Source organism: Monodelphis domestica, chromosome 8, assembly GCF_027887165.1.
Source record: "Monodelphis domestica isolate mMonDom1 chromosome 8, mMonDom1.pri, whole genome shotgun sequence".
Classification (NCBI taxonomy): domain Eukaryota; kingdom Metazoa; phylum Chordata; class Mammalia; order Didelphimorphia; family Didelphidae; genus Monodelphis; species Monodelphis domestica.
In genome coordinates this window covers 11,864,851-11,890,122 of record NC_077234.1, presented here as the reverse complement: position 1 = coordinate 11,890,122, position 25,272 = coordinate 11,864,851, and the positions used below count along the sequence as shown (strand labels likewise).

At 44.9% G+C, this 25,272-nt stretch overlaps 1 protein-coding gene across 11 annotated transcripts in view; it reads right to left on the bottom strand.

The window, feature by feature from the left end:
• The window catches only part of ILKAP (ILK associated serine/threonine phosphatase), a 34,399-nt gene extending 12,195 nt beyond the window's left edge, over window positions 1-22,204 (bottom strand). For 2 of the 11 annotated variants that reach the window (XM_016425320.2, XM_007502385.3), the window contains exons 1-7: window positions 21,160-22,204; window positions 14,708-14,776; window positions 12,454-12,516; window positions 8,783-8,848; window positions 8,208-8,264; window positions 2,949-3,071; window positions 1,601-1,727 (exon numbers count right to left, since the gene is read on the bottom strand). In XM_016425320.2, the coding sequence (XP_016280806.1) occupies window positions 1,601-1,727; window positions 2,949-3,071; window positions 8,208-8,264; window positions 8,783-8,848; window positions 12,454-12,516; window positions 14,708-14,776; window positions 21,160-21,214 (560 nt within the window). In that variant the 5' untranslated portion in view covers window positions 21,215-22,204. The remainder of the gene's footprint in view (window positions 1-1,600; window positions 1,728-2,948; window positions 3,072-8,207; window positions 8,265-8,782; window positions 8,849-12,453; window positions 12,517-14,707; window positions 14,777-21,159) is intronic. The other 9 variants (XM_016425321.2, XM_056807652.1, XM_056807653.1 and 6 more) reach the window with 6 other exon arrangements.
• Between the last annotated feature and the right edge of the window lie 3,068 nt (window positions 22,205-25,272).

Here is a 25,272-nt window from a genome sequence, read left to right as displayed (position 1 = left end):
CTGAGAGCCCAAAGAAGTGGCCAAGAAAGAGAATGATGATGACCTACCCATGAATCCTTTCTCCAACTGACACAAAATCTATAAAGGGCATCTTGGATGAAGGAATTAATTTAAAGGAACAAGCACATACTCACAACTCAATAGTAGACATTAGACTGGCTTATTACTGTTTCTCTGATAATTGAAATGCATAGGAAGCATTGTGCTTATTTGAGTGCTGATCATGAAAAAGCAAGGAATTTTTAAGAGACCAAAAAGCCACATGACCAGATTGCCTACTGAAAGATGTTTCCCATCCATCCACACCTCGTGACCATTTGGGGTGCCTTGGACGGTGGAGCAATGGCAGTAAGTGCTCCACAGCTCTCTGCTTATAAATGCCAGAAAAGGTATAAAACGGGCAGCTGTATGCTTGCCACAGTGATTCCGGGTGAAGAGGAGGGATTCTCTGGGGTGGAGGTGGTCCTGTTAGTGGATGACACTGTCCTGATTACCAGCTGCCTCAGGATACTGGTGAGTCTTCTGGAATGGCCAATTACTCAAAGGAACTTGGTCTATTCACCTACAAGACTAAGTAGCAGAAAAGGCAGCCCAGCACAATGCACTGAATGTTGGATCCAGATTCAAGAAGCTCTAGGTAGTGTGATTATGGGCACGTCACATCACCTTTTCCCCATCTGATAAGTAGAAGCTGGACTTGATAGCCTCCACAGTCCTGTGGTCTCTTCCTTGGGCTCTAAACTGAGGAGCCTCAAAGAATGCCTTCTGCCCAGATTTCTTTCTTTTTTTTTTTAAACCCTCACTTTCCATCTTAGCATTAACCCTGTGTATTGGTTGTAAGGCAGAAGAGTGCTAAGGGCTAGGCAATGAAGGTGAAGTGACTTGCCCAGGGTCACACAGCTGGGATGGGTCTGAGGCCAGATTGGGACCCAGGACCTCCCATCTCTAGGTCTGGCTCTCTATCCACTGAGCCACCAACATGCCCTCTTACCCAGATGTCATCATGCATTTGGACGAGTATCCTAGGGAGTCCATTCTGCATGGAATCATGAAGATGTGATCTTGGCCTCCGAGTTGAAAAGGAGAGCAAACCAGAGCAGCTGCTTCTGGGAAACTACGCAGGCACTTAACTGACCTTGTGTGACACCAAAGACCATCTTTTCAATAACATTTTACTGGAGCTCCTGTGGGACAGCAAGGTCTGGACACTGACCGACCAGAAGGTGAGATGAGCATAGCACAAAGGTGCACAGACCTCTGAAGATGACCAGGGGCCAAGGCCAGATGTTGTCCCCTGGGGAATGGGGGCAGGAGAAGACATGCTGGTCATCTGGCAAGAGAGGTGACAGAACAGGACCAGCCGCCAGCCTCCTTGTGCTGTCTGGGAGCACTCTCTGGGCCACTTGCACAGGGTGGGCAGGAGCTGCCAGAGAGGGGAGCTCAAAACTGAGGTGGGAGAAGAACTCAAGGCCTTGCTGTCTTGGGGGTCTTGGGATTCTCTTTCTGCATTACCACTGCAGGGCTGTGACCGTGGACAAGCCATTTAATGCCACCAGGCCTCCTTTCCCTTCTCTGGAGGCCCTGGGTCTTGGGTACTCACATGAGAGAAGACAGGGGCTTACACTCCTCTGTGATGTCATTCAGGATCACGTGGGCATCCTGCATCTCTTCTCTCTCCCCTTTCCTCTCTGCTACGTAACCTTTAAGGCCGAAGATCACCGAGGAATCTGAGGAAGAAAACCACAGGAAAGCAGCAAAGGTCTTCCCTCAGAAGCCCTGCCTGGAGGCCACACATGCTTCACTTGACAATGTCCTAGGCTGTGCTATCTAACTGGCTCTGCTGGGGGGACCTTGCCTCCAGAGGCAAGGGGTCTGGGAAGTCTTTGAGGGGGAGGGGGATCTGGAGCCATAGGTGTGGGGCAAGGATGCCTCAGCAGGCCCGAGGGATTGCCTTCTACTTTAAGATGAGGCCAGGTCAGTTCACATTAGGGCAGTAACTTTGATCCACCAAGTGGACAAAGCTTTTTTACTCAAGCGGCCAACTCACTGGTCCTTCACAAGGAACATACACAGGGCGAGCAAACAGACCAATACCACTCATATAAAATCCCTGTTCATTAAAGCCCGCTTGATAATTACTTTTACATTTGAATTTGTTTTAAAAAAGGAACAAGAAATCCCCAAACCCTCCTTAAGCTTTCTAAAACAAACAATCCAAGAATGACTTGAGTGGTTTTGCCTCTGGTCACGCCTGGAGAAGGGCCACACGTCCCCCCTCCAGTCCATGCCAAGCACTACATGTTCTAATACGGAACAGAAAATTCTTCCAGATGGAGGTGGGTAGAGCACATTAGGGCTCATCAGATTATACAAGCCATCTCTCTTGTGATTCTTTACTATTTCAGGGGCTCCAGGTTATTTTCTCTCCTCTCAAGTTTTATAACCAAAACCAACCCTGGATATTTCATGACAAAAAGCCCAACTGGGGAGAACACATTGACACCCACAGCGGTTTCAGGCCTCTCAGCTATATTCCCCACTCAAACCTTAATCAAACTGACACTGAAGGACAGAACTGACTGCTCCAGTTCTATCTCTATTCCCCAGCCTTGGAGATACTTGGGAGTTGGGGAGTTGCAAATGAGCAGAAAATACTGAAAATGCAAACATTCTGAGAGGAAAACAAGGGAGATCTGGAAATTCAACTTCCTGAATCTAAAAATGGCACTGGCTTTAGAGCCCCGGTGCAGATAAGGTCTCCTGTGTGAGCCAGAGAGGTCAAAGGAAACAAAATGAAGGAAAAGAAATTAAAGGCAGGCATGCTCTACAGCCTCAAGAACACGGGGGACAGACACTTTAAGAGATGAAAAATTGGAGCTGATTCTCCCTTTGGCCTAGGCTGGTGAGGTCTAAAAGCTAATACATTTGTTTCCAAACTGTCTGAAAACCTTTACAAACTTTCTTTTCCACAAGCTCTTCGTTCCCATTCTTCTCTTCCTCCACGGTTTTCCGCTTTGCTGCTTTCCCATCACTCTTTAGTAGTCCCTGGGATGCTCGAGAGGTAGGTGAACCTGGAGGAAAAGCAGAGGACAGGCAGAAGCACAACTTCAGAAGGCAGGGACCAGGAGGCTACTGTCACAGAGCAGCCGGGGAACCCTGGCACTGTCATCAAGCCAACACAGAGAGTTGTCCCCCCCCAATGAGGGGGGCAGCCACTTCAAACAAGCACTGTCATCTCAAGCCCCCTCTTTGGGGAGGTTCGCTCTCTCCCCCAGCAGTGTCCATTTCTTCAGTCACCCCCGTGAAGCTGATGATTACGCAGCTACATGGCGATTCACAGATAAGCTACAAAGTCACATGTGCAAACAGCCAGGGGCAAAAACCCCAACTTTATCTCAATATGGCAGATTTCCATATACTGGTAAATGAACAGACAGGTTCCAACCAATTGAGAAAATAACTCAGGACCATTGAAAACTAAAGTACAGGGGGCAGCTGGGTGAGTGGATTGAAAGCCAGGCCCAGAGACAAGGAGGTCCTAGGTTCAAATTCAGCCTCAGACACTTCCTTATACCCTCCCATTGCCCAGCCCTTCCTATTCTTCTGCCCTGAAACCAATACACAGGATTGATCCCAAGACAGGCAGGCAGGGCTTAAAAAATGACTTAAGTACAGAAACAATGCCTAGCATAAAGTTATTTTTTTGATGTTTTAAGCAATTACTACTTAAATCAAAGTTAATGGTCCAGAAAGTCCAGAAGGACAGCTCAGGGGCACAGCAGCAGATGGGGCTTTAGACCTGACTTCAAATCAGTCTTAGTCACACACTGGCTATGCAACCCTGGGCAAATCACGTCCTTTCTTCCTGCCTCAGTTTTCTCATCTGTAAAATCGGGACCACAATGATCCTCCTTCTCAGGGGTACTGTGAGGATCACTCAATGGGCAAGTTTTGACCTAAGGTCATCACACGCCAAGGAGTGCACACAAACTGAAGCCCCAGTTCTCAGACAATTGGGGTTGCAGGCCTGGTAAGACAGACACCAGCCTGGGCCCGCAGAGGGAGCCTGCACTACCTCTGCCCCTGGCCTCTGGCTGGGTGCCCTTCTCGCCACTGTACCACCACTGGAGGACAAGGAAGCAAGAGGGATCCAACCTCACTGATGAACAAAGACTGTTTAGATTGCAAAGATTTTAGACCAAGGCAGTTTCCTCCACACTTTTCCATGTGGTTTTCTCTTGTTCAGTCATGCGAAGCCTCAGGGTCTCGGGAAGCAGTGACGCAATGGCTGACCCTTTCTCTCGGAGGGAGGCAGGTACAAATGCTGCATTAGTCAAAGTCGCGCTGCCCATTTCCACAGGGCTGCAGCCACTGCTGTGTTCTATGGTTCAGCTTCCGGGGATGGTTTCACCCTAAGCTGGACAATTCCCATTTCCTGCCCAATGGGAACAGCACTGCTCCCTGGCTCCTCTTCCCCACATTCTCAAGGCCACGCAAGTACCCCTCGCACCTGCAGCCCGCCCTAGCCTCTTCTCTTCCTTTCCATTAGGCTCCTGAGACCATCCCCTCTGGCTGACCAAGTCACTGTCATGTCAAACCAGTCCTGACTGGCCACCCCCCAGAGGCCTGGTCCTCTCCTCCCAGAAGCTGCTGCTTCCGACTGCTTTCCTGTGTGTACCAGTCTGTCTTGGAGGCCCCTGACCCATACTAGTGAGCAAGACGACTGCCAGATCCCGGGAGTTCCCTTTTGGAAGGGTCCTCCGTGCATCACTCCTTGCTTTCTCACAGAAGTCACTCTTGGCACGCTCTCTCTCTCTGTTCCCAAATGAGGGGACTTCAATCTACAAGTAAAATGCCCTCTCTAACACCCTTCCTCCCAGGCAGTAAGCCAACAGGTTTATAGACTTTATACAGGTGATAGACATATACATGCGATAAATATGACATCTAATGGACAGAAACCAAAGTTCTTTGGGGAAGTCCTCAACAATTTAATAGTGTAAAGGAGCTCGGAGACCACAGAGACTGAGAACTGCTATCGGAGATCTCAACACTTCCCAGAAGGGGACTTAAGAGATTTGGCATGAGGACCGTCATCTCCAACTTCACCACTCAAAATCCCTCTATAATCACCTGCCTCAGCTGGAGTGAAGAAGACCCAAGTTCCACTCTAGCCTTAGTTACTAGTTGTATGATCCAGGGAAAGTCCCTTAACCCCTTGTTTGCCTCAGTTTCCTCATTTGCAATAAAATCACCTATGAGAACCAGGGAGAACTTGGCACATGTGAAGCATTACCTAAATAGTAGCTATTATCATTGTTGTTACTGTTAACTATTTTGCACCAGGCTCTATGGTAGAGGAGGCCCTTCTTGACAAAGCCAATCTCTGCACTGCTGCCCTCCAGGGATCATTTTCTCTCTCTATCATCTTCGATCTGGCCCTTTCCATCAGCTCCTCTCCTGGGACCAACAAAAACTGTCCAGGTCTCTCCTGTTCTATTAAAAGAACAAACAAAAGCTCTCCCTTCTCTACTTCCACGTGCTCACATTATCACACAATCTTCTTCCTTCCCTTTCCCTGGCTCCCTCCTCCCAGGAAGATGTTGTAGCCTCTGCTTCTGATTCCCCCCTCCCCCAATCGGCTTTCCATCATTCTCCTGAACCTGCTCTTTCCAAAGTTAACTACGACTCCTTAACCACCAAATATACTTGGTCTTTCTTCAGTCCTCAGTGCCTTAGCCCTTCTAGCTGGAAAGAATTGCTAGTGCTCCCTTGGCAAGCTTCCAAGTGACACCCACGAGTCCACGAGGCTTTGGTGTAGGACTTATAGAGCAGCTTCTATTCTTCAGAGGATTCATGATTTCTTCAGTAACCAGTGCAGCTTCAGCCTCTAAACAGCCAGTGCTTAGCTATTTCATACCCAAAGAGGAGCCTGCAAGAATTGCCATAGTCAAAAAAGTCATCTTGGTAGGTGGCCAGCCTTCTGGTGAGGAAGAAAGTTTAACCTTTCCCTCCCCTTTAAAGTATGTTTAAAGATTCTGGGCTATAAAATACATTAATGGGATTCCACACACTGGGGAATGCTTCCCTGCTAGACTGTGGTCACTCAAAAGCTCTCTCTCCACCATATTCAGACTACACCGAACATTGCCTGCAGTTTAAATGACTCCTTTACCATTCCTGAACAATTCCTCTCATCACTCCCAGCATCACCCAAATTTGCTAGTCTCTCTGGGGAAACCCTGTTGCAAATTTTTTCTGTTCCTTGCTGAGTCTTGTTAGGGGAATCCCCCACCTTCTAAACTGAATGAATTTTGCTGATTATCCCTCTATTCTCAGTTCCCTTGTCCCCTCCACAATCCTACATGTCGAATCCTGCTAATTCCTTTTATCACATTCAGAGTGATGTCTTTGGGGGAAATCATTCCTCTTAGGCACTCATCCCAACACTCTACCCAATCCTAAAAAAATTACTTCCTGTCCCATCTCTTTCTTCCCATTAAAAACTTTTAGAATAAAGGGTTTATAACCAAAATTTCTTTTTTTTCTTCCTCTTATGGATCTGTTTTCCAGCTGCAGTACTATTACAGGTGACAATGACTTCCAAAGAGAAACACTGAGGGGCTTCTGCCTGCATTCTTTGTTCAACTCTGGGGGCATTGGATAGTGCGGATGCCCTCTGCTCTTAGCTACAAACATTGTACCCTCCAGATTCTCTTCTCTTCCTGCTTCTGTGACAGGTCCCATCTCTTTTGGCAGCTCATCCCCCAAATGGTGCTCCCCAAGGTTCTGTTTATGGCCCTTGTCTATGCCTTGGCAATCCCACTCTCACAACTCTAACTGCTGGGAGAGAAGACAGATCTCTGGGGAACAATGAGTTACGTCAGGCAGGAAGAGCAGCGCAAGGAGCACTGTCGAATGTAAGTGGAGGAAGCCTCCCAATGTGCCAGGGGGCAGTTTCACTGGCAAAAACACCACAACGGCTGCCACTCACGTGGCCCTCCAAGGTCTGCAAAGCACTGAACACACATGGTCTTATTAGAATCTCACAACTGATTTGCAAAGGTATTGCCCCACTTACAGAAGAGAGAGTTGGAACCTAAAGAAGTTAAGAGCTAAGTGTGGATAAGAAGATTCTGGTTCAGGGCTCTCTTGGCCTCTCTCTTCCACTGCTGCCCACTGTGTACTGAGGAGTGTTGTTGTTGGCCTTGGCTGGAGCACTTGTGTGCTCCTGGGATCACACTTCTAAGAAGAAACTCTGGCAACTGGGCTCCACAGTAGCAAGCAGACCACCTGAGCAATGGGTCCACTGTGTAGGTTTCTAAAAACACAGGTTAGGCAATTTCTTCCTTTTTCTGAGGTTTGTCACTCCACTTAATCACAACCTTTAGGTGCCCCCTCTGGTGGAAGGACCTCCCAGTTACCAGAGGGAAGTCTCCCCCCAAGAGAGTGGGGCTGATGACCACAAAGTAGTGATGACACACTAGTTGTCAAGGAAACCAAATCTTCTTGAGAATGAAGGGTCCTGTTTGAGAGACTTGGGCTAAACTAAGCCAGTTCCCCTTAACAAGACACATGCAGCCTCCTCACCATCCATGCTCCTGCTTACAGTTGTCCAGAGCTCCCCAAATGCCAAACTTGCTTTGCTTCCCCTTGCTATCTCCACTTGCACTGCTCCTGGGGTCTTCTCATGATAGCTGAGCTGCTCCCCATCCTTACAAATGGCACCCATCTGTCTGTTGGGTCACTTCTGTCCCAACTCCGGCCTAAGACCCACACTCCTCTATTTCTCTATTCTTCTCTCAAGGAATCTTTTCTTGCATCATGGTGGCCTGGGTATGGGTCATGCCTTCTACAAGGGGTTAAGGTCCATGAGTCTGAAACTTCTTATTGCTATCCCCCAGTGGCTAGCCCAGTGCTCTACACACAGCCTATGTTTCACTCAATGTGTGCTAAACCAAATAGGAAAGAGGAACAGAACAAATGAGCAAACATAAGGGTCTTTAGATTTCATATGCCCAGAGTATTTCAACTTAGAGGATCCTGAGAAAGGGAAGGGATAACTGACTCTGTCTCTGCAAATGGCCTTTGTGTAATTTGAGCTTGACTCTCTTCTCTTTCAATGCTTTAATTCCCATGCCACCTGCAATCTCTTTAGAAAGGGGAAGGACAGCACTGCCCGACCCTATCTCATCTTGCCCACTTACCTGAGTCACCACTGCTAGCAGGTGGAAGGTCATCAAAAAGCAAAGATGCCCCTGACCCTGAAACACAGCAGAAGCCTGAGTGAGCCAAGGACAAGCCTCCCTGCAAGGCCTCCTTCTCCCGAATCCATCCCCCCAGACACTTCTCCCCCAAGAGAGACATCCAGTCATGACTCTCCTGTGCCAAGCCCTGAGACGATGGACACTGGAGGAAGCATGGAAGGTTTGAGACTTACCTGAATCTAACACTAGAGAAAGCCATCATTTTCAGGGAAGTAAGAAACCAGCCTTCAAGGTTCTATTTCATTTTAACCAATATAGCAAATAAGCCGCTAAAGTCCAAGACTTTGGAGCCAGAGAAATCTGCTCGGTTTCTTATGAAGAACTTTCTCAGGGCTGCCACTAACTATGAGCTGACTTTCTACCTTACCTGAGGCCATGGATTCAAAACTTAAAGACAGTTCAACACCTCTAACATCTGTGTTGAAAATGGGGGAAAGGGAGAAAGATTGAGACAACTACAATCCCAGGAGGAGGAGAGAGGTTGACACACACCTGGGAGAGCCTGAAGACTGTACCTGAGTCAGCACTGCTAGCTGGAGGGAGGTCATCAAAAAGCAAAGATCCTTTCTGTAGGTCTTTCCCTGAAATATAGAGAACAGACTTAGAATGTATCTGATCAAAGGAGAGGAATAATTCTCAAAAGAAGAAGCCCTTCTGATAAAAATGTCATTTAACTTGATTATTCTCCTAGCCGTCAGCCAAAATGACATGTGGTATTCTAGAAATGAACCACAATTTTGCTAAGTATTTAATATGAACATTCTCACTGTTCCTATCTGGTCACACATACACACTGATTATAGATCTTATCAACTTTTATTTGAGGAACAAAAAAGAATTCATTGGTTATTTTAATGACTATCAGAGCCTTCAAAGAAAACAATAAAAGGAAAATCTTATTATATCATTCCTTTTAGATTGGTATCCACACTGCTTCACTTAATTACTCTTTAAGACAAATCTAAGAAAAAAAATTGTTACTGCCTAAAGGATTTAGCAAAGTAATAACAAGCTTCTAAAATAACTTCATTACAAAACAAGTTAAGATATGGGAAACTTTTGAGCTAGAAATGCCTTTCAGAGAACAGGTAAAATCTAATTATTAGAATGCCCAGTTAAACAGTAAACAGCACTTAACATATTATGTAGTGCATACTTTTCTCTCTTCACACCTTCACACACACCTTCACACACACACACACACACACACACACACACACACACACACACACACACACACACACACACACAGACATACAGATGCATACTTATGAAGAGAGGTGACAGAGAAAGAGAATCACTGAATAAATGTTCAGTCATTTCAGCTGAGTCTGAGTCTGACTCTGATTCCATTTGGGTTTTCTTGGCACAGATACTGGAGTGGTTTGCCATTTTCTTCTTTGACTCATTTTACAGATAAGAAAACAAAGGCAAACAGGGTGAAGTGACTTGCCCAGAGTCACAGCTAGTAAGTATCTAAGGCCAGATTTGTACTCAGCTAGAGGAGTCTTCTCAACTCCAAGCCTGGCTCTCTATCCACTGTGCTGCCTAGCTACTTTTTACCACAATGGCCAACATATAAGGTACATTTTGTTTTCAAATCTGACCTGTCCAGAATCTAAAGGTTGACCGAATAGAAGATGTATTATTTTCACCGTAAATTATTCATATTCTTTTCCTTTCATAGGCATATTTCAGAGGAGCCCATGGCCACACCAATACAGTTCAACCATGGAAGGGCTGGAAACCAGCTTTAGAGTCTAAAATTTATTTCTTCTTGTTATAGGTTTCCAATAAATAATCATTCACTAATGTAACTGTCACTTTTCAGGGAACTGTGCAACTAACATTGGGCTCTTGGCCATAAAAACTCCAAATTTCAGCCTCTATTCTACATGATTCTAAGAATTGAAACAATCTGGGGGCAACTTAAGACTAGTCTTATCACTAATTCTTTCAGCTTAATTACTTTTTAAGGAATAAGTTTTAATTGAAATCCTTTGTTTATATATCACTAACATTTCCATTTCCCACTGTGCTTCTCTCTTCAGAGAGCCATCCCTTAAAACCAAGAGTTTTCAATTACTCTTTTAATGAGTTCTGTGAAGTTTCATTTATACGGAGATTTTCCAGCAACCACTTAGAACAGGATCACTTATAACACAGGTGAAGACCACCGAAGCATTTCCCCCTCCTCCCCTCCCTCTAGGCAGCTAACATGGCTGTTAATACTCAGGTGTGTGACTGTAGGAAAGGCCTTCAGGTTGCAATGATTCTGATTTCAACAACTTTTGATACCCTTGAATATTAGGTTACTTGGCACACCAGCTAAGGAGATCATACAGAATAACCATGGTAACATACAATCACAGATAGTCATGACAAAAAAGATACACAAAAAGCACAGGAGAGCCTCTCACTATAGGTCAAACTACTCCTTGGGTAGTGTTCAATTTTGAGCACTTTTAGTTTCTAATTGAAATATTTATTTCTTCAATAAACACTTATTATTATTAATGCACCCCTCCTACTTACTCCCCTCAAAGAACACTTCAAAAAAAAAAAAGAAAGAGGAGCAGTCCTCCCTACATAGCATCATAGTCTAGTTCAGCAAAACAAATTCCTACCTTAGCCATGTCTAAAAATGAGCATCTCATGATCTACTTGGACATTTTATCCCTACTGTCTGAGGTTAGATTTGAACTCAGGTCTTCCTGACTCTAGGCCTTGGGCTCAATTCCCTGGGCCACTGCACTGCCCTTCCCATTGTCCTTGAGAATACTCTTCAGTCAGTGACATTCTTCTTTCCCCAACTGGCTGTGCTGCCTGTTGTTTGTTTCTGACGTTTCACCTGGTTTTGTAATGAATTCTGAATCTGCACCCAATTCTAACTGGAATTTTAGTCTGCCCTTATAGGCCACCTATGGACTTAAGCTGTCCAGTCTCTACTTCAAGCAAATGAGGGATTAAAACAGAAAGCGTTTAGAATTTAAATAGCACAAATTCCAACCACTAGCTAAAGCTCCCCTCTATTAACAAGCCCTGAGACACCATCTTCTGATGAACGCATCCCTCTAGTGACTGTCACTGACAAAGGAAGCTTTGAGGGACCATGAGATCCTCATCACGACAACAGCAAACATTTCCCAGATATCATGGTTTTAGACCACAAGGACCTTGCCTGACAACCCCAGGCAATGCAACAGTGATTAGACAGAGGAGAGCAGGGCTCAGAGACTAGACGGTTTACTCCAAGTCAGATGCTGAGGTCAGGCCTTCTGAGGCCTGACACCACACTGGCCGAATGCTTCCTTGAGCCAACAGAGCCCCATCTCGGCCCTGCCTCCTATGAACACCCCTTCACTCACTGGAGCTCATGGCCAGCCCTGAGGAGTGTTTCCAGTGTGGCTGCCACAGTATAGGCCTGTCTCCTGGCTCGACATCAGTCCAAGCAGGTTTCCCCAGGGCCCTCGTGACGCCATCTCTCTCGTCCTTCCATCCCTCTCACATGCACATCACCATGGGTTCAGCCACTGCCCAGCAGAACGGGCCCCTTCCCTCAGTTTCCACTCCTTAGCCATTACAAAAATGCTGCTGTTCTGCTTTTTCCAATCTCTTTGGCCAGGACTTGTGGTGGTATTGCCAGGTCAAAGGGCCTGCAAGGTTCAGTGACTGTGGGGCACGGAGACAAACTGCCTTCCAGCCTGGCTGGATTCATGCTGCCTCCCAGATATTCTCAACAGTTTGTGAAACCTGAAAACCAAAAGGTTCAAAGAAGGGCCAGGCTTGGGGATACATTCTACGTGATGTGTTGCTAGATAAGACAGGTGTCAAATCAACAAGTGATTTACAGCCCAGATTTCCCCAAAGATTAGCCCAATGGTGGAGGGATCCCTGACAAAACATGGGTTCCTACAATGCCTTTTGTGCCACCCCCAAAGACCCTCTTATTTAGGGTTCTGAGTATTTTGTGGCATTTGAAATAACTGAAAACTGCAACACATTCAAATGTTCTTGGTTAAATCTAATACTCGTAGTAAATCCCCTATTTTCAAACATTTATGAATAGACTTATTTGGGTATTTGTCTGTGGCCACAATCATAAAAGAACAGGAGATCAACATGGGCCCAAACAAAAACTCCGAGCACAGCCCTGGCAACACACAATTGCTGAAGATGCTTCTACCTCTAACAAGGCTCCTGAAATTCAGATCAGGTCCCCAGATTCCAGGTAAGAGAGTGGTAAGGCCTGCCAAAAAAATAAAAAAAGATTGCAGAGTATCTCCTAGAAGAAGCTGTTAGCTGGCTACAGTCATTAATCTATGAACTTGATGTTTGTGGAGAGGAAGTGTGTGGCCTACTGGCTTAGGAGTCAGGAGGACCAGAGATCCAAAATCTAATCCTGCTTCTGGCTCAACCTGGCTATTTGAACCCAGCAGTCTCCTCTTCCCTTCCATCATTTTCCATCTGCTTCTCAACCTACTTAAAACAAACCAAAGACATCCTCATTCAACCCTTGCAGCTCCCCAACTACTCCTTCCCCAGCCCCTGGCAACATTCTTAAAGTTGTCTCTCCAAGATGGCTCCACCTGCTCACTAGACACCTGCTTTTCACACACTTCAGCCTGGCTAAGGGTTTTCAAAGGCCCAACTCCAGAGACCTGCTTTATTCCTCATCATCCTAGATCTACAGTTCTTGTGACCTACAGCTGACCCTCTGGAAGGTGCACTGGAGACTCTCACCTCTGCCTGCTTCTCCTGTCTGTGTGTCCTTTGCTAAGCCCTGCCCTTTGAACTGGGCGACCTCCAGGGGCCTCCCTCCTTCTTTCCTGAGATAATCTCTCTCCTTATAACTGTAAAACTGAGATTATCATTCCTAAACCACCTCACAGCACTAGTGAGGAAAGTGAACCCTAACCTGGGCAAACTCTTACAGTCAGTCATTACTATTTTGACCCCCAACTGTATTTGTCTGGCCTTAGGCTCTCTTCAGAGATCACTGTGTTTTGGATTTTCTTCTTGGCTGTCCCACCAGCACCTCAAACTCAACATGCCCAAGACTAAATGACTCACAAACTTGCTTCTCCTTCTGTCTCCACATCTGTGGAGCCACCACTCTCTGGTACATCTGTCATGCTTAGAATCTCGGGTCTATCTTTGATTCTTCCTTCTTCTCACTTCATATCCAATCAATTCCACTTCCCCAACACATTCCACAATTTCCCCCTCCTCTCTACTCTCACAGTCATCATTCTCTGGAACATCACCAGACCTGCCCCAAACCCTTCTCATCTAAATCCTCTCGACCCTCCAGTATCACTCATACTGCTGGCAAAATCATCTTTTCTGACCTGATTTATAGGTACATTCGTCCTCTATTGTTACTGGATGTGTAAAAGAAGGGTTCAAACTAGCTATAAATATAAAATAAAAGTTTATTTGCCTAAAGGGAGAAAGGAATGGAAGGGAATCAGGGAATAACTTACTTCTAACATACCCCAGACAAAGTCTTATACTTTATACTAAATTACACTAAACTAACTAATTAATTCAAGTTAAGGAAGGATTGGTAGAGACAAGGACAAAGGGGCCCAAAGAAATCTCAAAACACAGGAGTTCTTTCTTTGATCTAAACAGCAAATCCCAGTAAGATGTCACCAGCAACAGCAGAATCCACTTCTTTGTATCAGCAGCAGTAAATCCAGGCAGAATATCAGGACAGCCAGAGAGGGAACCAATGGCTTTTCTGGGTTCACCCCAGAAATACCAAACAGCAACCCTCTGGGTATCCTGACAGCTAGAGCAAAAGCAGGCTTCCCTCTCATCCAGAATCCACAACTGCCAGCACCTCCTCTGTGTTTCGTTCCTCAGCTCCTGAGAGCTTTGAAATGTTGGCCCTGTCATTGCCCTGTGGGATCTCTTTACTTCTTGCTTTTTGCAAAGCTAATCCTTTACAACACTAAAGATTCCTGGCACCGTGAGTCTCAATGTTTCCTATGTCTTGCCAAACTAGTCTACTCTAAGGTATATAAACACCTGGGATCCCCTTCCTTTTCATTTATTCCCTGTACTAGAATGGCTTCCCTCCCATTCTTTTCCAGCTGATTCCTACTCATGTTTTAAAGACCAACTGAAATGTTGCCTTTCCCAGGAAGTCTTTCCTGGAAACAATAATGGCTTTCACCCCAAACTTTAGATTCTCTAATGCACCATCAAATAATTTTGTATATTTTAGTTATCTGGGTTTGCAGCTTATCTTTCAACTACAACATAGGCTTCAATATGTAAACACCCTTGGTCTTGTTTCCTTGTATTCCCCACAAAGGCTTATAGGTGTATAGATATTAAATATTTTTGCATGAATTGAAAATATATTAATCAGGTCATTCCAGTGACTTCACTGTAGTCCCTACAACACATGCCCCATTTCCTCTCCTTACCTGACTTCTCACTGCTAGATGGCGGGAGATCATCAAAAAGCAAAGGCCTTTTTTTCTGTGCTTCTCTGCCTGAAACACAAGCATCAGAGAAGACTCAAAATGTGCATGGCCAGCAAACGTTATTTTCCAGATCCTCTCTCAGAGAAGAGGGGTAAGGCAGGGGGGAGTGTCACAATTCCGTGATCTATACAAATCCAAATGGAAAATATCCAATTCAGACATAAGAAGGCTTAGAGGGTGGAGGAGAAAATGATGATTATGGTTAGCGGGTCCATATGTGTAACACAGCTGCAAAAAACATACTGATACGTATCATTTCCCATCATACTCATTGCTTTTGACATGGCTCCTAATGCTGAACTAACAGCTTTACCTTCTTTAAACTGTTTTCTTCCCTTACCCTATCCCCCCCCCCCCAAGAGGGGCCTCCTTTGATTTAAAGAGAGGTGTTACAGAAGAGATTCTAAAAAATGTAGTTCTACCAATAAGGCACAGACTTCCAAAAGCTAAACCTTTAACAAAGGATACATAGCCCAGACCTAAGGAGATGGAGACAGATGATTTACTCATTCTTTTCTGTCAAGGCTGCCGATTTTAATTTCCCTTTTATCTCCCTACCTGCCTTGAACACAACATGCATTATACATGAATGACAAACTCTGCTTCTTATGGACACAAGTGTTTTGTAACTCCCATCACATTATATATAAATGTAATTCATTATTTATTAAGGACACATTATGTGCAAGCTATTGAGGAATATAAAGATAAGTAATGGCATAGTTCCTACCTTCAAAAGATGTACAACCTAAAGGAGAAATAAGAAATGCATGCAAATAATTCCTAGAGAATAGCATTAAGTACACGGGCACCCTGTGGCATTAGTGGCTGAGGCGAACAGTTTAAGTAGGGAAAATGAAGGAATCTGGCTAGAAAAGAGATGTAGGCTGGAGACAACAGATGAGATTTTTAAGGAGTGAAGAATTCAAGTTTGTATGGTTTCTTTGTAACTTGTACTTGAAGTAGATTAAGGGACTGCTGTGTGGGGTGAGATTTGAACTCTGCTCTTCCTGACTCCAGAACTGTCGGCTTTCTATCCTTCTGCCACAAAACCTCTTCTGGAGAGTAAGAAATGGGATACAAGTCAAGAAAAGGAAGCTGGAGGCAGACTGGTCACAGAGGCCACTTGAATATCAGGAGATGCTTGTGATGGGGGGGAGGGCACTGAGGTTTAGAGCAGCGAAGACATGGTCAGACTTGCTGTGGTCTGAGAAAATTGGGAGCTGAGGGAAAACGGATGCAGGGAGATGCTGATGGGGATATTTCTGCCATAGTTTACACCAGAGGTCCAGTAATAGTGTAGCTTAAATACCTGAGCAAGAAGGTGAATGGAAGAGTAGACAGGATGGTGACTGCTGTCAGGTAAATCTTAAATTGATAGGATTTGGTAACTGAATACCCAGGGCTCCAACTTCAAGACTGAACTCCCTCAGGAAAGATAAGGGACTTTGAAGGATGGAGTCCCTGGTAAGTTCCATTACTATTACAGTATTTCCCAAGTGAATAGTATAAAAATACATTTTAAGAATTGTACATATTTGATACATTAACCCCTGAAGAGCTTTAGAATAATTCCCCAAGAAAGGGAGCTAAAAGAAAAAAATGAAATCAAAAGTATGACCAGAAATTAAATTAAGGGAGAATACAAGAGGCTCATGTCATGAGAAGAAAAATACCAGTTATTTTTAGTAAAAAAACCTTACCTATTAGCTAAAATCCTTGGAATTGATAGAAACACTGAATTATATACAGAAATGAAAAATGAAGGCTCTAGTGCATAAGATGGTTTTGGAAATGTCAAGCCAAAAATAAGCTTTGCATAATTTAACAAAGGTCAACAAGCTAGAGAAGAGCCAGAATGAAGGAGGCCCAAAGATGAAAAACTGCAATGTAAAACTGCCTTTGCTTTGAGATTTAAAGTTAGGAATATGGCCTCAAGGGCTTCAATGGCAAAGTTTAGGGCAAACTGTATATCAGGAGAGGTAGCTCCTGGGACAGATGGATTTCAAACAATTAGACTTGAAAAACTGAAGTTCACTTTCAAAGTGTTCTCAAAACCATCAAGGAATTTCTTCCCGCTTTACATATAGATGTTCTCTATACTGTAGTTCCTATTCAGTAAGCAATAACAAATTGTATTTGATCCATTAGGATCTTCCTAATAAGGGCAAACTTCACTCCCAATGCAAGAATCCTGCCAACAGCTGTCTTTATGGAGACTGTTTTCATATTTCCAGAAGATCTGAGACCTAGAACAGGAGGGGCTGGGGACCTCACAGACCATTTGATCCACCAGTTGTAGGTTACTGTTCTCTTCTTAGAACAATGATTTGTAAATGTTTAGTCTAAAATATAAAGTAAACCAATCATACTGAAATAGTTATCAAACATTAAAAAAAAACCCAGAAAACCCAAACCAATAAACCTTTTCATGATCCAGAGGTTAAGAAATCTTGAGGTGTCAACATTCTCACTTCTAGACTAGGGAACTGAGATCCAGATAAATGAAGTAGAGGTCATATGCATGGAATTTTGGCAGGGAATCTGAACTCAGGTCCTCTTGCCTCAACAGCCAGTATGCTTCCCACCATACTAAGTCTCTAGGGATGGAGGCATCTACACTTCTCAGAGCAGCCCTGGATCACTACAGGACGGCTTCGTTCTTTACTCTAAGCAGAGAGCTTTCTAACAAAGGGATTGAGAGCTGGAAGGGGCCTCATAGTTCAGTCACTTCAAACCCTTCTTATAGATGAAGAAACAAAAAGTGTCTGGATAAATGAGTGATGTACAGGAAGTAGACACAACCTAGAATCTAGCCATAGGTCAGATTCTAAATCCAGCGGGGCACATACAAGGGCTAGATTTGGAGGCATGCCATAAGGGCTTGAATTCCGGTTCTTTACTTACTCAATATACTCTTACTGGTAAAACAGAAAGGGAGGGCTGGGGTAGGAGGGACTTAGCTTCCATGTGATGACAGCTGTCAGCAGGACAGAGATACTTAATGATTGGTCTTTCCTTAGGTTGAACCAGGACTGCCTCATTGTAATGTAGTCCTGTCTTACAGTGACAGCAACCTGACCAGTATCTTCTGAGAGCTGTTGTGTGCCTCCTTCACAGCACTTGGCTATAAGGACTCGCCCAAGTCCTTTCGAGGTCACATCCGGACAGCCTCATCAATACAGTCATCGCTTCTCAACACTCTTATTTCTCTTAAAATATGGCCCCAGAGATGGAGTTGGAGCAGGCATAGCTCAGAGGACTGCCAGGACTGAAGTGGAGCCTCAGATTCTGTGTGACCTCAGGCAAGGCTGCTCAGTGCCCAGCATATGAAGTTGTAAAGCAGGTTTCATGAAATCATAAATCTGGGCCAAAAGAGCAACAACTGATAGGAACATGCCATTCCAAAAGTAATCGGAACAGGCCAGAGCACAGAGTACAGGGGATGCCTGAATTGACTGATCCTCCCCACATGCTCTTTTTGACCCAGAACTTTCATTTTCCTGCTGCCTCTGCAGATCTGGAACTTGTCCCTAACTAACAGTTTGTAGGGGACTAGGAGGGAGTTTGCCCTAGGTAGAAGCTCTCACCCAAGGTAGAACTGAAACCCATGTCTATATGATGTGATGTTTGTGGACTAGTCTTTTCTGTGATCAGAGTCCAAAAGAATGTTAGTTAAAAAAAAAAAGAGCCCATATCTCCCTAGGAGACATATAAACAAATGTTGTGGGTTAGGAGGGAATTCCTTAGACTCCAGGCTCAGAACTCAACCAGTGGTAGTAATTAATAGGAAAGGCCCTGAATGTGAGTTAGAAAAAGGCTGAAGGCCAAAGCCCACACTTGGTACTTATGGCCTGTATGAGGCTGGTCAAGTCCTTGTACTTTTCTGAATATCAGCATTTAGGGTGACTCCCTCAGTGTGTGAAGCCTTTCAGTTTCAGGTTGTGGCATTCAATACATGGCCCTCCAGCCCAACTAGACAGTTTGGGATTTGGATTCTGCCATCCCTCCCAGTTCTGGGTAAACTACAAATCTTGTCATTATGCTAGTCTGACAGTCGCTATATCTATATATAAATAGCCCTGCAGCAAGCTAACATGGGTCTAGCTTTAGGAATTCAGCTGTCAACCCCCACATTTTTCATTAAAGGGATTACAGGCATTTTTGTCAAATAGTTGTTGCTGTATTGATACGCTAAGTCTAAGATAACAGACTAACTGAGGCACAAATCCCAGCTCTATATGATTTGAAGCAGCTTGTGAAGTTTATCATGCTTGTCCCCAAAAGAGGATCAGATATTACATGGGTGGGGGGAGAGCACATCTCTCTTCTTTGTCACTAATGCCTGACATCATATATCATTTTAAAGCCCACAAAATTTGGAACAGCAGATATGGGGCTAGACCAGAAGTCAGAAAAACGTAGCACTGAATCCTACCTCAGATACTTACTTGCTACTTGACCCTGAGAAGTTTGTTTCTGCATCTGTAAAATGGGGGCAAAAAAACTGTATCTACCTCCAAAAGTTTTTCTGAGAATGAAATAGCTATTAGGATCTCTCATGATCACAACAGCTGTGAGGCATATGCCACTGGTCCTCATTCTATGGATGAGAAAACAGGCCCAGAGTCATTGTTTGGTGGCTCGACCAATATGACACTGGCAATATGTAGAAAAACTAGGATTTAAGGGGGCAGCTGGGTGGCCCAGTGGATTGAGAGCCAGGCCCAGAGACAGGAGGTCCTGGATTCTAATCTGGCCTCAGACACTTCCTAGTTGTGTGACTCTGGGCAAGTCACTTAACTCCCCATTGCCTAGCCCTTACCACTTTTCTGCCTTAGAAACAATACATGGTATTGATTCTAAGACAGTAGGTAAGGGATTAAAACAAAAAAACAAAAACTAGGATTTAAATCATGTCTTCTATCTACCCTATGCCCTAACCAAAACATCCTGAAGACAGTGCACTCTGTTCAGACAAAGAGTTCAATTAGAGGGACTAAACCACAGCAGGGGCTTTAAGTTCACCAGATGGCTGTAACCAGTTTAGGGCCCTGTCATCCCTAAAAGGTGTAGAGACTCTGGATGGACTTGAAAACTGTGTTAAAGGTGGCAGCTAGATGGTTCAGTGGATAGAGAGCAATGCTGGAAGATGGGAGTCCTGGGTTCAAATTTGATCTTGGATACTTTCTAGCTGTGTGACCCTGGGCAAGTCACTTAACCCCCATTGCCTAGCCCTTTGCTTCTGCCCAGGACCAATACACAGTAGAGTAAGAGTTAAAAAAAAAAAATCCATTACTCCCCTTTCCAGTCCCTAAGTAATCTCAGATCTCAAAACCTAGGATCAATCTGATGTTGTAAAAAGTGTTTTTGTCTTGGATTCATGTCAATTGGCTTCCAATCTTGGTTCAGACACTTCCTAGCTGGGTGACCCCGGACAAATCACTTCATGACTGCCCAGACCTAACCGATCTTCTGCCTGGGAACCAGTACACAATGCTGATCCTGTGACAGCCGGGAAAGGTTTAAAAACCATTAACAGTAACGAAAAGACCAGAATAATGAGTTCCGGGTAAGAAGCCTAAATGCACCGGGAAGGTGCAAGAAAAGGCCAGGAAAACATCTCCGGAGGAAGCACAGGCGCACCGTAGCCCCAGTCTCCCCACACTACACAGCAGGCATCCGGCTTCCGGGGGCTTTGGGCTCTAATTGTTTCCTCTCTCAGAGGAGGATGCTGAGGCTAAGAGGCAACATTCGCACCCGGGTCTCTTCCGATCTTCCCCGAACACAGGAACTCAGAAAGTTCCAGAGTCTTGTAGTCTGCCTGACCCCTCTGTTATCCGATGAGATAATTCACGCCAATGGTCAGGATAACGTCAGAGCCCCCTCGACAAAGTCCCTAAACTGTCCCTCTATTAAGAGCCAAGAGGGGGTAGGCGCGGCCAGGGGTGAGCCCCCCCCCCCCCCATTCCAAGAAAGACGCTGCCAGGGGCGGAGAAACCTGTGCAAGGAGATCAGAATCAGCCTTAGTCTAGTACCAGTTCGGGGCTCCGTCCCCGTCTCCCAGCTGGGTCAGGCTCCTCCTCCTAAGTCCCGCTGAGGGTCGGCCGGCATGACCTTGTCTCGCCCCTTCCCCCGCCTCAGGCTGTGACCCCCCGAACCCCAGTGTCCGAGGCAGCCGGACCGGAAGCTCCCCGACGCCACGGGGGGGAGATTTCCCCCTACCCCTTCCATCCACGTGTCCCGGGCGGCCTCAGATCCTGCTCCCCGGGCTGCCGCGAGGGGACCAGTCCGAGGGGGAGGGGCCGGAAGGGGGAGGGGGCGGACACGGCAGAGGCCCCGGACGGTCCCGACTCCAGCTGCCTCCGCCCCCGCCTGTGCTCGGGCCTCACCGGCTGTGGAGCGGGGCGAAGGCTCCGGCTCCGGCAGGTCCCCGAACAGGTCCATTCGTAACCGGAACCGGGCGGCGCGCGCACGGAGCCGAACTTCGGCCGGAGAGGCGGATGCGGCGGAGGAGGAAACGGCGGCGGCAACTGAGAGGTTGAGGCGGGAGCAGCGACGACGGCGGCAGCCTCGGCCTCGGCCTGCTCGCTGCTGCCAATCACCCGGAGGGGGCGTGCCGGAGAAGACAGCCAATCGGTGGCCGGTCTGGCCCGGATGGGGCGGGCCGTCGGACGGAAGTGATGTGCACGCGAAGCCGCGTGCTTTGTCCGGGGGCGGGGTCGGCGTGCTTCCGTGCCGGCGGCGGCACTTCGGGGCTAGGGGAGTGAACGAAGGATGAATTGTGGAGTGGTCTGCTGTCAGTTTCTCCGTCCCATGAACCCGGGCAGAGAGGTCTCCGGGGGGGTGGGGGGACGTGCTCCGAGTTCCGAGCTCCGACCGTCTTTAGTGTACGGACTCCGGGCCTGGCCGGATGGCGGGCCGCGCATGCGCATACTCCTCGGCGGTCCTGTCTACTCATTATCTATCGTGGGAGCGGAGCCTTGCAGGTCCCGCCCCCAACCAGACAGCTCCCGCCTTGACCCCTCCCTCCATCTGCTAAGGACCTAAAGGAAAGGGGGCGGAGCTTGCGTCCTGGGCTGGATGGGTTTGAGGACCAAAGGGACACAGTCTGCCCTCACATAATTTACCTTCTATCTGGGAGACTAGCATAGTTAAGGCCAGCGCGGGACTGAGATGCCTGTGGCTCTCTGTTACGTCGGAATAAAAGTTGAACTTCTCCGACCAGCGCAGGCCGGCCCCACCGCACAGTGCCCACTCTGACCCAGCCAACATGCCCCTCCAACACTTAACCTCCAAACCTTTGCAGCAACTCTTCTCCCGCCCCAGGCAGGTGTCATTCCTTTGACAGTTGTCCCGTCCCTGGTAATCTGTAGTTTGCCCCTCATTCCAGTGTTTTGTTGGTTTATGTTTAACAACCAGCTCTCTGAAGAAAAAAAAAATGCAAACAAGATATACTTTTTTTTTTTTAAACCCTTACCTTCCGTCTTTCACTCCAAGGCAGAAGAGTGGTATGGGCTAGGCAATGGGGGTCGAGTGACTTGCCCAGGGTTACACAGCTGGGAAGTGTTTGAGACCAGATTTGAACCTAGGACATCCCATCTCTAGACCTGACTCAATCTACTGAGCTACCCAGCTTCCCCCATAAGATATACTTTAGAGATTAATTTACATTATTAGCATTTTCTCCTTAACTCTTTAGGTCTAGAAAGTTAGCAAAATGACTGAGCCTGATTTGTAGCCTTTCTATGTATGAATTGTTCACAGTGAAAAATTTTATAATCGGCTCTTCTGAGCTGATCTGAGCTGTGTTAGGATGTTCTGTCCCCTTACCATCCTGGATATTGTCCTCTGCAAACACTCTTGAGTAGTCAGTGTCCTTCTAAAATGCCCTCCCTCAGCTGAGTCCTGCAAGCTATCAACAGAAAAGAAAGAAAGAATCAGCAGCTTTCAGAACTCCTGATCCACAGGCAAAGGGAAAAAAAAAGGCGAGGAAAATCAGCAAATACCAAAAGAAACAACTAACCTTAGGAAATTTCTGTGGTGACAAAGAGCAAGGCACAGAGTCAATGGGGAATGTTGAGATCCAAGCAAAACTTCAAAGAAAAGTGGGAATTGGTCTCAGGTGCTGGAAGAACTCAAAAAGGAATGAAAAAAATAAGACAGGTGGAATAAAAATGGGAAAAAGAAAATAATAGCTTAAAAAAGCAAAATTGTTCTGGAAAAAGAGGCACAAAAATCCAATAAAGAAAAGCGTTTTCTAAAAAACAGAATTGACCTACTGGAAAAAGAGGCAAAAAAAAATCTAATGAAGAAAAGAGTTCCATGAAAACGAGAATGGACCAAAAGGTAAAGGAAGATCAAAAGGTCATAGAAGAAAATTAGAATTGGACAAATAGAAGCTAATGACTTTATGAGACATCAAAAAACAATACAACAAAATCAAAAGATTGAAAAAATAAAGGAAAATATGAAAATCATTGAAAAAAACAACTCACATGGAAAATAGAATAAGGAGAAACAATTAAATAATTATTGGACTACCTGGAAGTTATTATGAAAAAAAAGATTAGAAATCATATTTCAAGAAATTACCAAAAACTTTTAAAACTTTAATTTAATTTAATTTTTTCTCTTTAATAATTAATTAAGAATATTTTACCATGGTTACATGATTCATGTTCTTTCCCTCCCCTTTTCCCTCCCCCCTCCCATAACCAAAGAGCAATCCCACTGGGTTTTACATGTATCTTGATCAAAACCTATTTCCACATTCTTAATATTTGCAATAGAATGATCATTTAGAGTCTACATCCCCAGCCATATCCCCCTCGTCCCATGTGATCAAGCAGTTGTTTTTATTCTGTGTTTCTACTCCCACAGTTCTTTCTTATGATGTGGATAGTGTTCTTTCTTACAAGTCCCTCAGTATTGTCCCGGATCATTGTATTACTGCTAGTGGAGAAGTCAATTATGTGTGATTATGTTACAGGATATCAGTCTTTGTGTACAATGTTCTCCTGGTTCTGCCTCTTTCACTCAACATCAATTCATGGAGGTCATTCCAGTTCACATGTAATTCCTCCAGTTCATTTTTCCTTTTAGCACAATAGTATTCCATCACCAACATATACCAAAATTTTTTCAGTCATTCCCCAATTGATGGGCATCTCCTCATTTTCCAATTTTTTTGCCACCACAAAGAGCATAGTTATAAATATTTTTGTACATGTATTTTTCCTTCTGCCCTGAAATTCTTGAAGAGGATAAAATAGAAATGGAAAGAATCCACAGATTACCTCCTGCAATAAATCCCCAAATGACAACTCTCAGGAATGTATGTTCAAGAGCTCCCAGGCTAAGGAGAAAATACTGCAAGAAGCTGGCAAGAAACAATTCAAATATCATGGAGCCCTAATCAAGATTAGACAGGATCAGGCAGCTTCCACTTTGAAGGATCAGAAGGCAAGGGAACTGGGTTTACTACCAAGAATTACCTATCAAAAACTGACTGTATTCATTTTGTAGAAAATATGGTCATTTAATAAAATAGAAGATTTCTAAGTATTCCTGAAGAAAATGCCAGACAAACAGTAGAGTTTGGTGTCCAAATACAAAATTGAAGAGAAGCATAAGAAAGTAAATAAGAAAGAGAAAAAAAATTAAAGGCAAGATAAGAATGTTTATATTCATCCCTACATGGAAAGATAATATTTGTAACTCTTAAAAAGTTTTTAATCATTATCATAGAAGTTAGAAGAAATATACATTGACAGAGGGTATGGTAGTAAACTCTTTAGGATAATATACAAAAAACCATCTGGGGTGAAAAAGAGGATTGCACTAAGAGAAATAGGAAGAGAGAAGTAAAATGGGGTAAATTATATAAAGAGTTGCAGGGTTGCGGGGAGAAAAAATATTACAGTGGAGGAGAGGATGAGGATGGGGATGGACAATACTTAAATCTTATTCTCATTGAAATTGGCTTAGAGAGGAAGAACAGTCAGATTCATTGGGGTATAGAATCTTATCTTACCCTATAGAGAAATAGGAGAATAAAAAAGAGGGTAATGGGAAGGAGAGTAATATAAGGGAGGGAGAAGTTGGGGGGCAGTGATTAAAAGACCTTATAGAAAAGTAGGAGGGGAATAAAAAGGGTGGTGGTAGAAAAGGGAGTAATATAATGAAGGGGGAATGGGAGTATTGATTAAAAGCAAAGTGGTGTGGAGGGAAAGTTAAGGGAGAAAGGGTAGGATTAAAAGAGGAAAACAAGATGAAGGGGAATACAAAGATGGTAATCATAACTGTAAATATAAATGGAATGAATTCTCTCATAAAACAGAAGCAGACAGCAGAGTAGATTAAAAACCAGAATCCTACCATATGTTGTTTACAAGAAATACATTTGTGGCAGGTAGACACATACAGAGTAAGGAGATGGAGAAGATATCTATTGGGCTTCAACTGAGATTTTTAAAAAAGTAGGAGTAGCAATCATGATCTCA